The sequence below is a fragment of the Pyxicephalus adspersus genome, chromosome 1 (assembly GCF_032062135.1).
Source record: "Pyxicephalus adspersus chromosome 1, UCB_Pads_2.0, whole genome shotgun sequence".
NCBI lineage: Eukaryota > Metazoa > Chordata > Amphibia > Anura > Pyxicephalidae > Pyxicephalus > Pyxicephalus adspersus.
The window spans coordinates 2862676-2878834 of record NC_092858.1 but is presented as its reverse complement, the minus strand read 5'-3'; the positions used below and the strand labels follow the sequence as shown (position 1 = coordinate 2878834).

General features: G+C 42.7%; 1 protein-coding gene across 1 annotated transcript; it reads right to left on the bottom strand.

Moving 5' to 3' along the window:
- Positions 1 to 3859: 3859 nt before the first annotated feature.
- LOC140323331 (CDK5 regulatory subunit-associated protein 2-like) lies at positions 3860 to 11541 on the bottom strand. Its single transcript, XM_072400302.1, has one exon. The coding sequence runs from the start codon at positions 10580 to 10582 to the stop codon at positions 6440 to 6442; it is 4143 nt and encodes a 1380-aa protein (XP_072256403.1). The 5' UTR covers positions 10583 to 11541; the 3' UTR covers positions 3860 to 6439.
- Positions 11542 to 16159: the final 4618 nt, after the last annotated feature.

Below are 16159 nucleotides of genomic sequence, written 5' to 3'. Positions count from 1 at the left end.
ATCATATAACCCCGAGCACACCAAGGACCTATCATATAACCCCGAGCACACCAAGGACCGATCATATAACCCTGGGCACACCAAGGACCAGTCATATAACTCCCGGCACACCAAGGACCAGTCATATAACCCTGGGCACACCAAGGACCGATAATATAACCCCGGGGACACCAAGGACCGGTCATATAACCCTGGTTACACCAAGGACCGGTCATAGAACCTTGGGCATTCAGAGATCACCACTTCTGTTGGTTGCTATGCAAACAGTAAAACCCAAGGTGTATTCACTTTTCAGAATACAAAAACCCATCAGAGCTTGTGTGATGAATCTCTGTTCCAGCTGAGACAGGGGTGGGTGTTGGGTGTCAAAAAAGGGAGGGGGGAGGTTAGAAATTTAGCAACCAGTTGGGAAAAAAGCAAGAACTATCTTATTGAGGAAGGAATGGCAAAGACAATAACGGAGGATTTTCTGCTGAGGGTTTCAGGGTACTTGGCACGATATTCCTATAGTTCTTATAGAAAGGGCTGCAGCAGGATGTGGTATCTTGCACCAATACCTTGTCACTATACAGACATGTACAATGGAAACCAGAGGCCCCGATGTAATAGAAAGTCCCATAGGATATTACAGAGACCCGGTCCACAGACTTTACTTTATGTAGACATGTAAAAGTCCTCAGAGAGAGAACTGCTGGGCTTCGTTATCAATAATGTTAGCAGCCCGAGAAAAAGTACTTGTTTTTCCGTTTTTTCTTCATACATTATTTATGGAAACATTGCAAGTAACATTTACAAATACTTATTTCCCGGTGACAGGTTCTCTTTAAGGACAATAACTACTATACCTGGAATACTTATGTAGCAAGGCAGTGCGGCCAGTTTGCACCATACTGCCAGTTCAGGGTGGCCGTATTCCTCTGCAGTGACAAATGTTCTCATTGTTTGTCCTACAGCAGAACATTAGTTTACAACATTGATTGTAGGAGACAGCGAGCTGGGAGTTTTATATATTACGGGGCACCTGGAGTCAGAATTTATTACGCACTATAAGAATGTGCAGAATCCCACAGGAACAACTTCCATTTAGCACTAAAGTGAGTAAAAAGGACTGAAAGATGATTGGTTGCTGGGTGATTGATGTCCTTAGAGCTTGAATAATGAATGAAGCCTGCAAACCAGAGTCACACATATCCAGCACAGCTGGGTCACAGTACTTCCTGTAGAGGAGAACGATGAGCTTGGGAGTCAGTAAAAATACTCATCACCAATGTCAGAGGAATGGAGAACAAGCCATGGCAGGGACAGATGTCTGCCTGTTGTTGGGTGATAAGGCTTAGTACAAATCAGCAGATCAGTTGGAACTGATCACATTGAATAATAACACAAAACTTTGCCTCTTCATTTTCCCCAAATAGAAAACCACTGGAATTCTGATTGGATGAACGTTCAATCTATCCACAACCAACCCAATCCCTTATATTCTCTTATGTTCAGAGTTCCCTTCAAATGTAATAATTGTATAAGACTGGGAAGGGAAAATCAAAAACAGGACAATGTCTTCACCTTTGAAAAGCACCCGGACTAGGTAGTCTGTAGGTCTTGAAAAAAGTCAGCGCTCCCAATTACCTGGGGGGTCAGCTCTTTTCAGTAGAATAAGTTACGGGCAGGTGAATGTTTGCCGCTTTCACTAGCAAGGTTGAGGTAATTGTTCAGCTGCATTGTCACCACATCTGCTAATACTTCCCCCACCTCTTAGATTGTAAGCTCTTCGGACTAGGGTCCTCTCCCTCCTCCTGTGTCACTGTTTGTATCTGTCATTTACAACTCCTATTTAATGTAGGTCACTGCATACCATGTTGGCAATAAATAAATAGTGATTAATAATAATATTAATAATCCGTGTGAACAGAAGGTGACTGTGAGGTGGTAACAGATTGAGGTCTCCCCGTGAATGACCTCCCCACTGCCGAATAGAACAGACAGCCCTGGAGTTTATATGTTGTGACATATTTGTAAATGTTCTTTTTATGGTCAGCCGGTCACCCATAAGCTTAGTTTACAATGGAAGAAAGTGGGAAAGATCCAGTAATTGTGCAGAGACTTTCAAAGTTGGAAAATGTGTGAAAGTTTTATGTGTTTAACCAAACACTGACAACACTCACTCATCGTGATCACCTCCTACCAGCCTGCAGATTGCATTGGGAATTGTGCTCAGGAAACATTTATATGACCATTCCAGCAATTACAGCCATGGCATTCCACCAATTTTCAGGCTTACAGGTTGCTGTGGGGATTCTGGGCTGCACAGACAGTAAAACAATAAAAGCAATCAGATATGTCATTGATATTATCAGGGAGCCGGTCCACTCATCTAATATACTGACAGCAATTGGGGACATTTTCATTTACTTCCTATCCTGAAGACATAACAGGAAGTCCTTCTTTAGTGAGGAAAATCTTTAGCTTTATAATTAGAAGATTTCCCCTCTGTTTTGGTTCAGATGGTTGGTTCAAATTTTTAGTTTTTTTTTTTAATTTCATTTTCAGTCCCATTGATTTTGGTCACCAAGAAAGGAAAATAGCACTACAAGTGTGTTTGAACTTAGTTGGTGCACACTGGTGTGTATTCACATGCTTTTTTTCCCCCATTCACAGCACAATTCACTGCGTTTTTTTTTTCTTTAGCCTGTGATTTTTTGTAATACAACTTTACTGCGTTAAAATTCAGCTTATTTTACAGTGCATTGGTGTGAGCAGGGACGATTGCAAACAATAGATTGCAACTTGTAGCCCAATGTAAGCGATGTGAACAATCGCTGATAGTAACTCAGCAAATAACCCAACAGGGGTTTTATCCCTCACAACTTTACCTAAAGTTACAAAAAAGTTTTGCTTTAGAAATGCATGTATAGCCTACTTTTCATGCAGCTTGGATAGAGCAGAGACCTAGGCGGGGTACACACGTGCAATAATTGTCATTGGAAGGGATCTTTCACGATCTTTTCCAATGACAAAAGACTGAAAGATTCATGAACGAGCGCTGTACATACATGAAGAGGCACCCCTGCTCTCTCCCCTTTACTTTCATTGTGATCCTTCCTCGTCAATAGATCCGCCATGGCGGTCATCAGAACGACGGACGATGAGCACTGTACACACGCCCTGATTCATCGGACGTGTGCACATAGCCTTAGAACCCATCGGGTATTTATTGCCGTCTGTCCCAGCTGGGTAGGTTGACACTTTCTTTTTTTTGTTCTAGTGACCAATGACAGCGGGAAAACTCAACAATTTACAATTGTGGCAACACAAACTTTCCCCACATTGCTCATTCAATATTATGGAGAACAGGTCCTAAGCCAGGGTGTTTGTGACCCAATGAGTCTGATTTATTAAAGCTCTCCAATAGATGTTGGATAAGATGTCACTGGAAAGCTTGGGTGATCCAGCAAACATGGAATGAACCTGGTCCAGGATTGAAAACATTTGCCAACTAATAGCAAATGATTTTCAATAAATACATACCAGGTTTGATGGATCACTCCGGTTCTTCCATGATGGTCTGTTATCTCCTGTCTTGGACATGTTTACCAAATTAGACTCGAACTGGTGCTGATTTATTAAATCTCTCCAAAGCTGGAGTGGATACACTTTAATCAGTGAAGCTGGGTGTTTGTAAATGTTTTAAAGATTGAAGGATTACCCAGCATTACTGATGAAAGTATATTTTCTCCAGCCTTTGAAAGCTTTAACAAATTAGACCTATTGTGTGTGGAAAACATTTATCCACAGGAAGTATTGCTAATAAATGCATACAAATTGAACAAGTATTTCAGATAAAAGATCACACCGTTGGATGTTCAGTAAATAAAAGCTTTTATAAAGGGCACAAAGATAACGCTGAAAGCCACAGGTAGAGCACAAAGAACAGCAATGCAGCAAATGGATACAAACAATGTTTTTGTTTCCAGCGGAAATTGCAATGATGATAACTTTGCTTTAGACAATTTTTGGCAAAAGGTTTTCTATACACCAGCCTGTTTTTTTTTTTTTTTTACCTATTAAAGCAGAACTTCACCCAAACATTTGTATGTTTTAGCTAAATCATTGACTTAAATTCTGTCTCCATCAGAATTCTGAGGAATACAATGTTCTGCCTGGCCTGTGGGGCTGGAGCGGTACACACTTTAAATATATATATCTATCTAACATGGGGCAGGGAAAAAGCAGCCAGCAACATTAGAGATCCTATATGGCACCTGAGGTTGTCTTGCATGGCCAAATATGTAACATGACAACCTAACTGCAAGATTTTAAAAATCCGACGCTCCACACGGCAAGGTTTACATGTTTATCTATTTCTAAAGAGGGTCTAAAGATTACTTCCCTTATTCTTTTGCTCCACAGACTCCCTCTCATCCATTCTCCTGCAGACTTTTCCATAAGCCGTTCTGTGCTGCGAAACAGACCACAGCCATCCAGGATCAATAATCCTGGGGATACCGGAGGTCTGCTTACAATTTGGAGGTCTAATGGATGAGCTGAAGCCATGGGATCAAGGAATATGGTAAATAAACTCTTTACAACCCCCAGACTTTGTGAATGTTCCCATTGCAGTGAGCAGGTAGCCCCATTTCTCGTAAATGTGTTTGATTTTTCATTACTGGAGTGCAGCTTCAATAAACATGCACTAAGCATTACATGGTAAAGTGAACCTGTGCTTTACTAATGCTAGGTAAAATACAAGTTAGCTTAATAGCTTGTCTTTTTTGTTCTTACATTTTCTGTTTGCTCCCCTGATGCCCTGTTCACCTGGCGCAGTGAAGTAAATTGTTTTACTGCTGTGTATAGGGTGCATGCATCGCTCCTCTTCTTCCCACAATGCACTGGCGACTGAGCAGTCAATAGACAGGCCAAAGTGCTGCCATGTGGGCTGCAAGTCTGGACCTTTACTTTGCTCCTGCAGGTAAACAGTACAGCAAACAGAAAGCAAGTAGCATCGTAGAAATAAGCTATAATGATAACTTGTTTGCCATAATTGTTCTTTTAAGCAATAAAAGCTGAAAATAATGCTGGATATGCTAAACAAAAGCTGTATGCTGCTTCTGTAGTACAATGCGGGATCTTCAAAAGTAAACCTGACACAGCCCAAGGTATGAGGCACGTATGATGCAGTCCATCAATAGCTTTTGTATTTTTTTGACACCATACTATTACATAATTCACTACTGGAAGGATCCAATATTATTAAATCTATGTAAGAGGAGGGATCAGAAAAATGCCTGTTAACGTTACCAACAGACTGCGTCATATATGTAATGTTATTACACGTGCTGATGGGGGATAGCAGATACCATGTAAGGTGCTAGATAGGACTACAGAGACAGCTTTCCTCCCCAGAGATCCCCGAGCATTGGTTTCCAGGCCCAGACACCATGGGGGAGGATCTGGTAAGGAGAGCTGTCTTGGTAAGTGTTAAAGGTTCCTGATATTTCCCAGCAGCCTTGGTTTACTTTTTCCTGTACAGATTTACTGGAAGCATTAGGAACCCTACTATTAATGTATAATCAAAAGATATACAAACATAACAAGAAAAAGGCACAAGACATTCTTATAACTTCTGGAAATGGCAGGTATCAATCTTTACAATATATAGAATTCATTAACTTAAAACTTTACAAGCAGAATATGCCAATGAAAGGATCATACTTACAAAGGGGATAAAATATAGGAGAAAATATAAAACCATACTGGGTAATATCAAGCAGTATGAATTAAGAACTCGACAATATAAAACCAAACATGGCAACTTAACAGATATAAATTAAAGTGAGACGTCAGCCAAAAACTTAGATTTCAGGTTTTGTCTCTCAGATTTGTGCTGACATTAAAGAGAGTTCCCTTCACTCCTCCTCCTGGTAATGGATAATGTGACAGGATGTCTACAACAACTTTACAAACACATTTATCCTTTCCCGTTATTAGGAAATGTAAATGCAGCTTCTTATGCAGGGTTGTGCTATTAGACGGCTTTACTTACCAGGCCCATCCTGTCCCGTCTATGTAAACATGAATAAATGAGCTGCTACTGGGTATGATAATAGGTCATCCAGGACTGATTGGGAACAATAGGTGCTAACTTCAAACCATTAATGCAATAAGTATCTGTGCTTAAGATATGGAAATTCAATTTGCATTATTTGAACCACAACTATGGGAGCAAATCACAAATGATTTTGTTATCCTTTAAAAAAAAAGGGCCTGTGCAAAGATTGTACTGGCAATCTTAAAAGTCATTTAGCCCATTGTAGATCTTGTCACATGCCCTCAGCTCTCAATGCAAATTAAAACCAGGACAGGAAGTTAGGGGACACCCCTTCATCCAAGGAAATAAAAACCTGACAAACCTTCACTTTAAAATTAAAATGGCAATTACTTTTTAGTGCTTATCCACAGCCTGAACTTCTAGATTCCCTTTTGCTCGCTTTAAAATTTCATGAGTCATTGCAAGCTGGTTTAAAATTAACTTTTCAACGTCCTCTTTCACTTGGTTTTCAGAGTAGACTCTTTTCACCATCCCAGACAACAACTTTTCTTGCTCCAGAACCCTTTTCCGAAGTCGGGTTATCTCCTGGTTTGTTTCTTCAACCTGATGGACGCTGTAGGAGCTGTGGGTTTGTAGGGGTAAGGATACCCTCCATAGGAGCTTCAGCAAGCAGCTGGCCTCCTCCAGAGACTGCTTGGTTCTGTTGAGTTTTTCAAAAAACACATTTCCAAAATGTTCAGTCATGTTTAGGACAGCTGTCTGCACACCGTGGTCTATGAAAGCCTCGGTCTCTTCCAGGACAGTTTTTGCTTCCAGGATCTGCTTACGCAGAGCATTGTAGTCTTCCACCAAGCCGAGCACATGGCATCCATGTTTATCTGCCCACATTTTGTGTCCAGGAACCAAGCGTGACGGTGTATACAACAAGCTGTCAGCTGAATGGTCACTGTTAGCATCATCCTCACCGTAGTAAGCATCACTAAGTTTATATTCTAACTCTTTCAGCCATTCAACAGTTTGAGCAAGCTGTTCCCGGAAGCCCAAAGCAATATTGGAATCCAAACTGGCGGTCAAGATAAGATCCTCAAATGCTTTGATGACATTAATGAAGTTCTTGGAACACACAACACTCAGATTGTGACTTTCCTTAATTTTCTGTCTTTGGTGGGACAGTTCCCGTGCTTGTGACTGTACCAACAAGTCGTACTTGGACAGGGAGGTGTCTTCAAATGGTCTAAGAGAATGAGACACTGTAAGAAGCTTGCATTCTTTCTGTATTGTGGAGACTTTCTTGAAGCTGGAAGACTGAAATATGAGAGTTTCTTGGTTGTTGGCACATTCGATACAGAAGCGATCATGATGGCAGCAAAGTCCAGCAATATTTTGGCAAGTAACTTTATGACTGTTGACTTGGACTCCAAAATCTGGATTTCCGTTGTTGATTTCACGTAAACTTATAGAGTTTGTGATCGTTTTATCGAGGAAAGAGTGTTCAGAATCTCTGTCCTCTGTGTCTAAGTTATCCAGTCTGAAACTACTGTCAATATCATCCAATACCTTTTCTTCCCGAAGCTTCTCAATTTCAGCCTGGGCACACTTCAATTGTTCAACCAGTCTTTGGTTTTCCAGCTGCAGTTCTTTTATCAAGGACTGCACAGCCAAGTCTCTCTCTAATGAATATGTACTATCCAAATCAGATAAAGTATTTTTGTCTTCCATGTTCTCCTCTCTTGCCTGAAGTTTGTCAATGTCCATCTGTGCACATTTTAGCTGCTCAGCAAGCCTGAGGTTTTCTAACTGCAACTCATTGTGCAGGGATTGTGCAGAGAAATCTCTCTCCGCTATATTTGTATTATCTTGGACAGGTTTGGCATTTGTGTTTTCTGACATTACCTCTCCAAATGAATGATTCTCATTCTCCAGCACAGATTTTACTTCCTTAGAAAGTTCCTCATCCTCTAACTGTAGATTTTCCACTCTCAAAGTCTGCTCTAAAGATTCATTCTTCTCTTTTTCAGATTTCTCCAAACCACAAGGAAATGTTGTGTGTTGGCCAACATCTGGCTGAAGCTTTTCCACCTTGGTCTGCACGCATTTAAATTGTGCCGACAGTCCACTCAGCCTCTCAGACTGGAGGTCTCCATGTAAGCTCTGCTCCGACAACTCAATCCCGGCGTTATCAGAATCATCCCAGCTTACTGGTGTATCTTTAGGTTTTTCTTTGTTTAATTTAAGGGCTCCTATTTCAATTTCAGCACATTTTAGCTGTTCTAACAATCTGCTGTTTTCTTCTTGCAATTCTTTTTCAAGACAAACATGTTCATTTTCTCTGGAAGTAAAGTAGATTTCAGGTTTAAGCCGTTTACCTAAGGAAGACTTCAAAAGAACTGGAATTCTGGATTTTGTCAGGTTGTTTGAAAAGCACTTTTGTTGTTTGTCATTCTGGATTTCACAATTGCTTTTAGCAATTTCTGAGATAAGGTGATGACTCTCTGAATCGCCAAGGATTCCTTTAGCTTTGTTTTTAATACTTCCCGAGGGTTCTTTTCCAAGTGCAAAAATGTCAACAAGAACGCCTTTGTCAGCGTAACACTTTAGTTCAGTCTGTGTGGAAGATGATGACGTGCTTTGGTTGTGTTCTGTAAACGTAGGTTTAGGATGTATGGCAGCGGCTGCAGCACTTTGTATTGCATCCTTCTCAAAGACAGACAGTTCTGATATACTGTCCTGTAAACTATGTAAGTGATCTTCAGTTAGAGGATTGATAAACACAGTTTGTGTTTCCACAGATATCATGTGAGGGCGGTTTGCAGTTTCCACATTCCCACCAGCATAGTTGTTATTGTCACCCAAGTGATCAAGGCATATACTCAGATATGATGTTTGATCCCCCAGACAAAACGACATTGTATCACTTTCTCTAGATTTTGCCATAATCTGGGCTTCCAATATCTTTCTCAATTCTTGGTTAGACTGAATATCTTTCTCCAGCCATTTACGAAGCATAACAATTGCATCCAATTCTTTCTGCAGACTTCCAGATTCCCTCTCATAATCGTGTAGCCGGGAACATAAATCCTGTTGAGCCTGAATGGTTAAAATCAGCTTCCTATATTCAGGATCGCTGTTCTGTTTGGCATTTTGCCCCTGGTCATGCTGGCCGGATTCCCTTGCTTTTGCCAAGGCAGCGCTCAGATTATCAATTTCTTTCAGAAGCTTTTCATTTTCTTTTGCTTTTTTCTTTAAAGCCAGCGTGAGGCCCTGAATAGCTTTATCCCGCTTCACAGAATTTTTCTCTTCAATAGCAAACCCTGCTTTACTTTCTTCTAGTTTCTGCCGAAGCTCGTGTATAACATTATCCATTTCTTTAACTTTCCTTTGCCATTCGATAACATTCTCTTCTTTACCATCTGAGCTTTTGGTGGCAAGACAGTCCTTGCATGTCAGTCGTGGAGACTGCGGGCGACGTTCTTTTAGGTCATTTTCTGGTAGTAAACTGGCAGTCTTTGCGTTGGAAACGTCAGTCGGCATCATGGTGTTAATTTGTTTTTCCAGCTGAGCAATTAAAGCATCTTTGGAGCGTAAAGTCTCGTTCAGGCATTGTATAATCCAGTCTCTCTCCTCTAATATCCCCATGCTTTTGTTGTATTGCTCTTGGACTGCCAGCAATCTCTCCTCTGCGTTAAACCTTTGCATTCTCTCCTGGTCCACCAGGACACAGATTTTCTCCAGCTCTGCTTTCTCGTGTTTTAGTTCATCTTCTAACAGCTGGATTTTTCGGTGACCAGCCTCCTCTAGGCCCTGAAGCTGCTTAAGATGGTCGTCTTTTATCTGCTGGATGGAAAAGTTGTGCTCCCCGGCCAGACTCTCCATTGCTTTGGACGCTCTAATTAGGAGGTTTTGTTTCTCTTGGAACTCGTGTTTTAAGCTCTCCACCTCCACTTTGAGCTCTATGTTCATGCGATGGAGCTCCTCACTGCTGTTGTCGCAATGTCTCTGCACTTGTTCCTCCAAGAAGTAAATGCGCAGCTTCAGGTTAAAGTTCTCTTTCTTCAGCTCGGTGATTTGCTTCTCAAAGTCTTTCATGGTTTGAGCTCGGTCTATAGAAAGACGGCCATAGCCCTTCACAGGCTCGTGATCTCTGTCATAGCCCTGTCTCGCAGGGAATGCTTTGTCTATGGACAGGCTCTCTCCTTCATAGTGCAAGTCGTAGCCCTGGGCCATGACACATTCTCTCTCGTAGTCACCTCTCACAGGGAGATGTCTACCAACTAATTCAATGGCTTTCTCACAGACCAAGGGATCTTCATTAGACTGCTTGTCGTCATCTTCACTCAGGCTGTCTCTGTCAAGCTGATCCATGTCTCCAGGGTGGCTATCTTCCTCCAGGGACTGGGGACTGTCTCTTGGAAAGTGATCTCCAGTCCCAGACCATCTGCCACTTTCATTATTGCTTCTGAGAGGGTCAAACTCCTCCAACCAGCTGTCTCTCTGCATGGTGAGATGGCCCAGGTCAAATGGACTGTGTCTCGCCATAGTAAGGAGGCTGTCTCTTTCACTAGCACATAGTTCAATCCTGACAAGGCTCGGGATCGGCAGTCTCTTTAATAAGGCAATGTCCGTCTCTCTCTCTGGATGTGCTTTCGAAGATTTGCTGCCTTTCCCAAAAAAGAGATGTCTCTTTTTTTTTAGGAAAGGGGTCTCTCTTTAGCCTGGTAATCACTCTTTTAAGGAGACAGCTTTCCTCAGACGGGCACTCTCTTGTGACCTCTCACCTCTGTTCTGACGTCTCTCCTCAGGCGGGCAGTCACTTGGGGTGTATCTTTCCAACCCAGACGTCACTCTCATGAAGTGATATCTCACCTCAAGTCTCACCTATGATTGGCAGTCACTTATGGTGTCTCTTTTCATGCCAGCAGTCTCTGGTTGTGTCTCACCTCAAATTGATAGTCTCTGGTCCTCACACAAAGTGATGTCTCGCCTCAGTCTTTCACTCTCTCATGAGGTGATATCTCCTCATACTGGCGGTCACTTTTGAAGTCTCTTCTCCAATCACAGCTCTCCTCTCTGTGAGGAAATTTTGGTGATGTCTCTCTCGGATGGTGGTCTCCCTTGGATAGGTGATGTCTCCCTCGGATGGGTGATGTCTCTCTCCCAGGCGATCTCTCTGTTCTTCTTTCTGAGGTGATGTCTCTCTCTCTGAGGTGATCTCACCCCTCTCTCTGGGGTCTCGCCCCCCCTCACGCAGTCAGGCGGCCTCTCAGGTTACCTCATCCCAGGTGACCACCGCTCGGATGCGCTCTCAGAAAGCGGATACTTTCCCGCCCAGGAGCAGGGTGCAGCGCGTGTTCCGAACACCCGATGCGGGCGATTTGACAAACCCGGAGCACTCCGCAATCATCAGCCCCTTCCAGGCATTTATAACGGTCGCTTCGGCAGCTATTCAAAACGCCGCCATCTTGACTGACTAGCGACGGCCTTACGTGCGCATTCCCGCCTACCGTGCGCGCGCAGAATTCCACATCCCCACCCTGACCCCGCCCACGGCGCGCGCGCTCTGTGCACGGTCTGAGGAGAGCTGCCTGACAGAGCGCGTGCCCGGGGGTAGTTCCCGCCTGATCACAGGTGAATGTGGTGAGGAGATGGCGGGCTGATGGGTGAGGTGTGAGGAGACTTCTCCTTTCTTGGGGGAACCCATAATAAAACGACAATAATGGCCATTTCTTGTTATATAGAAACTCTGTCAGGTGTCTAAAGATATAAAAAACCCAATTCCCTTAAAAATTGGACCAGTACCGACCCCAGTGGTGGGTGCCCCTTGTCTTCCAGCATTGCAGCCTCCCTCAGTGCCATTTGGTACTTTTGGGATAATTGAGTGCCGTATTGTCCCGTGTGCCAGGCTTCCAACCACTGCTGAGCCCTGATATGGCATTGGGGGGTCTAAGGAAGGTACAGGGTTACATACGAGATAGGGACTGTAGGTTTGTTCTTAAGTTGAATTTGTAAGTTGGAACATGTACATAATTTTAATAGATAATTTCAAATTAGGACATGTTTGTCTCAACATAATATTAGGCAGCGTGGTGTCAGTTCCTGTAAAAAATCCTCGCTGTGAGCTGATCACAAACAAAGCAAAAAAACAAAAACAAAAAACTTTATGAAGCCTAAACATTCATTAACTTTTGGAGTAAGCTAGGCTTTGATATCCAAAACGTAACAACTGCGGAGTTTGTCATTAAAGAGTTACAAGAGGTTGCAGAACAGCTCAGCCCTTAAAGCGTACCTAAACTCAGAAAATTCACTTTACATAAAAGGATAGACAACTCTTTCATGTAAGGTGAAAATTCTGTTGTTCATGTGCAACACCCTTTTAAAAAAAAAAAAAGGTGCAGCACCGCCCCAAATAATGAATGGGGGCGCAAAGCCTCCCCAGATACCTACATCACGCATCCTGGGAGGCTCTTGTGTTGTTGCATATGCCCGACAATCTCAGGCATGAGCAGAAGGAGCCTTTTCGCGCAAAGAAAAATTGTGCATGCGTGAGATCTGCAATTTTTTTCTATCCTACATCTCCCGATCTCGCTCCTGGGTCGGGTGATGTAGGATGAAGAACCAGGAAGAAGAGGAGAACATTGTGCGGCCCGGAGTGCTAGCTCCGGGATAGATGCCGGGACTACGCGGGACCCGATGCAAAACACCCTCCGATGGATCAGACTGCCCTGCGGGATTGAAGGTTAAGTGTATTTTTTTTGTTAATGCACTTTTGAGTTTAGTTTACTCTTTAGGATCCCCCCACATCCTCAGCTGTGACTAGCAAAAGATTTCTTCTGTAAGTTGTGCAAACCGTCCCCTCCCCCCCTTCAAGCCTCTGTCCTGCACACCAACGCTAGGAATCATCCATATGTCGGATGTCCTTAACACTACCTGTATCGCAAGGGGAAAGTGACTGCAGGACGTCAGGAGTCCAGATCTCCTCCCCTGAGGTACCCTAGAGAAGAGGATGGGAGTGCGACATAAAGTCCAGATCGCCTCCCCCGCAGTACCCTGTAGAAGTGTTTGGGGTATGGATTTGAAGTCCAGATCCCCTCCCCCGCGGTACCTTAGAGAAAGGGATAGGTAATATGGAGCCTAGATCTCCTCCGCTGAAGTACCCTAAAAAAGGGAATCGGGGACATGGAGTCCCAATCTCTTCTTCTGCGGTACCCTAGAGAAGGGTTTGGGGGTGGGATTTGAAGTCCAGATCTCCTACCCTGGAGTACCCTGGATTAGGGAATGGGGGACATGGAGTACAGATCTCCTTCCCTGGACATGAATTCTGGTTCTCCTTCTCCTCTGCTGTACACTAAAGAAGTAAATAGGGGAACATGAAATCCCTGCTCCTCTATTCCCTACATATTTGGATCCCAAATTTACAGATGAAGGTTCTGAAGGTCAGATTAAATTAAAACTGAACTTTTCTCATCTTTATAGGATACCTCTGTGTGGAGCAAACCCAACACCCTGTGAAGCATGGTGGTGGCAACTTCATACTTTTTGTACGGTATTTTTTCAACAAAACTCGTCACGACTGAAGGAAATACAAATGCCACTTCATACAGAGCAATGCTGAATGAAAACCTGCCTATGAGTGTTTACTGCGAGCTTTATGGATGTTTCTAAATGCCAGGAAATTGCTGAATGGAAAAACAGCTTTTTCAGGTGTTTAAAAAACCTGAAAAACACCTATAAACGCTGGTATAAGTATTGCAAATGTAATAGGTATTTGGCCTGAAAATGATGCTGGACACCCAGCTGTGCATAGTAGGCATCCAGAAGTGGGAGCGCTGTTATTTTACCCGCAGGTCTGAGCATATCTATGTCCACACAGACTATTTCCCCAACCTTTAAATGTCTGCATTGGAACACCTAAAAACGCTGGTATTTACCCATAAATGCAAACAAATCCGGTATGGGTGTTTATAAACCTCAGTCTAGAGACTGAGCCTAAAGCTACGTACACACTTCCAATTATTATCGTTGGAAAACGAACGACGAACGATCCTGCACGATATCTACGAACGATCGTATAGCACCGATCCTGCACATAGAGATAACGACACGATCGTTCGTAGATATTGTACACACAATAGATACGATCGTTTGAGCGATAGAGGAACTATGTGCACGACAGGAAAGTGAACGAACATTCGTTCATTACGCATGCTCAGCCCGTGGACGATCAACGAACGACCGTACACACGAACGATGTTCAACGATCGTCGTCCAATCCGATCCGCCGGTCCGGTCGTTCGTTTCCAACGACTTTCCTCGTTTGTTGGCGTCGTTGGTTACTTTTTTACGAACTATTTTTTGCCCAATCGATCGTTCGTCGTTCGTTTTGAACGATAAAAATTGGAAGTGTGTACGCACCTTAAGAGTCCCTGCCGGGAAGATTTCTGGCTTTCTAGTGCCCCCTAGTGTCTGCAGATGGAAAGCCAAGTGTGCAAATCATCCTGGGAAATTAGAAAACTTGTTACCACTTTTATTATAATATCTGCTTTTGAAATCTGTAAGGAAATTCACACAAAAACAGGTAGAACATACAAACCCTTTGGAGATATTATTCTGGACAAGATTCAAATCTTGGACCCACTGGAGTGCAATGGCGGTGTGCCACCCACTTCATGCTGCACCTTACCCTGAAATAGACAAAAAATCAACAAGGACAGTATCCCGGCTTAGATCCAGAAACAGTAAAGGGTTAATGATTTCCTAAAACAAAGGTGCAGCTATACTCAATATTCTTTCTTCAGGCGATACCCATAGAAGTTCTACACAGAAGAAGTAATAAATATAATAATGAAATATAGCCAATCTTAAAACCCAAAAACTGCTCCCAGACTGACAGGCTGTGAAAATGATGTTGGAAATTCCGTACTTGGTTCTTATTACTGCTATTGATTTGTATAGCAGTTGAGGTTCTGTATTATACGGAAATGCCGGGGATGTCACAATAACATTATAATACACACTAATATATTGATCAGTTCCTGGAGATCTGCCAATGCCTTTCTAAAACTGATTTGTGTTATTTTACATTAAAGCCACCACTGACCCTGCAGGAAATATGTTATCGTTCATGTTTTGTGGGGTTTGTATTCTTTTTTTTATTCTTCAGTTTCTCATCTTTTAGAGAGGAAAATTATCAAGAATGCTGCATAAAAGTTGTGCAGAGATTTTGCTGAATATGACTCTGAACGCTGCAGTCATACCTGCACCTGGTTCCCACCTCTTGTCAGCCATTCCAGTAATGTTCCTGTCTAAAGAACCAGAAAGAATTAGAAATCACCTCCTTTTTTGTAGGCTACATCAAGGCATGTGACAATGTGTTTTTTAAGTTTTGGATAGTATAAGGGGTGATTTAAACATTTTCAAACATTTCAATTTTCTGTCATGTAGGTAGCTCCATCCTATGGGAGGTCATGTAGGTAGCTCCATCCTGTGGAAGGTCATGTAGGTAGCTCCATCCTATGGACTCCATCCTATGGGATATCTTGTAGGTAGCTCCATCCTATGGGAGGTCATGTAGGTAGCTCCATCCTAAGAGAGGACGTGTATTTAGCTCCATCCTATGGAAGGTCATGTACTGAGCTCCATCCTATGGCAGGTCATGGTATTGTTATGTTTGATCAGCAGCATCTTCTACATAAATAAACTTTGCGCTGTAACAAGAGATGGCGGATGATTGGACAGTCTGCGCACGTTCTTAGAATCAGACCATCAATCAGACGAGATGATGCTGGTGAGTCACTGACTTTGATCAATGTACTGCCAGTCTGTTAAAATCAATCTACATTGGAGGTTTCTATTATTGTTTCCAAGTATACAGCACATTTAGATAAATTAATCTCTGCAGGTTTGAACTCTGAATGAATGACAGGAGATGGTCAAAGAGTTTAGAAATTCTACAAGAGATGGTCAGAGTTTACAAACAAATTTTAGGATAGACCTGACAAGTGCTACAGTGAATGGTCAGAGAATATGGACATGCTGAGAAGATGGTCAGGGATATTATACAGGAGTTGGTCAGAGACTGCAGACATTGTACAGGAGATGGTCAGAGACTGCAGACAT

Excerpts from the sequence above, each read along its gene's own strand:
- LOC140323331 (XM_072400302.1), bottom strand. The coding sequence starts at position 10,582 with ATGGCGAGACACAGTCCATTTGACCTGGGCCATCTCACCATGCAGAGA.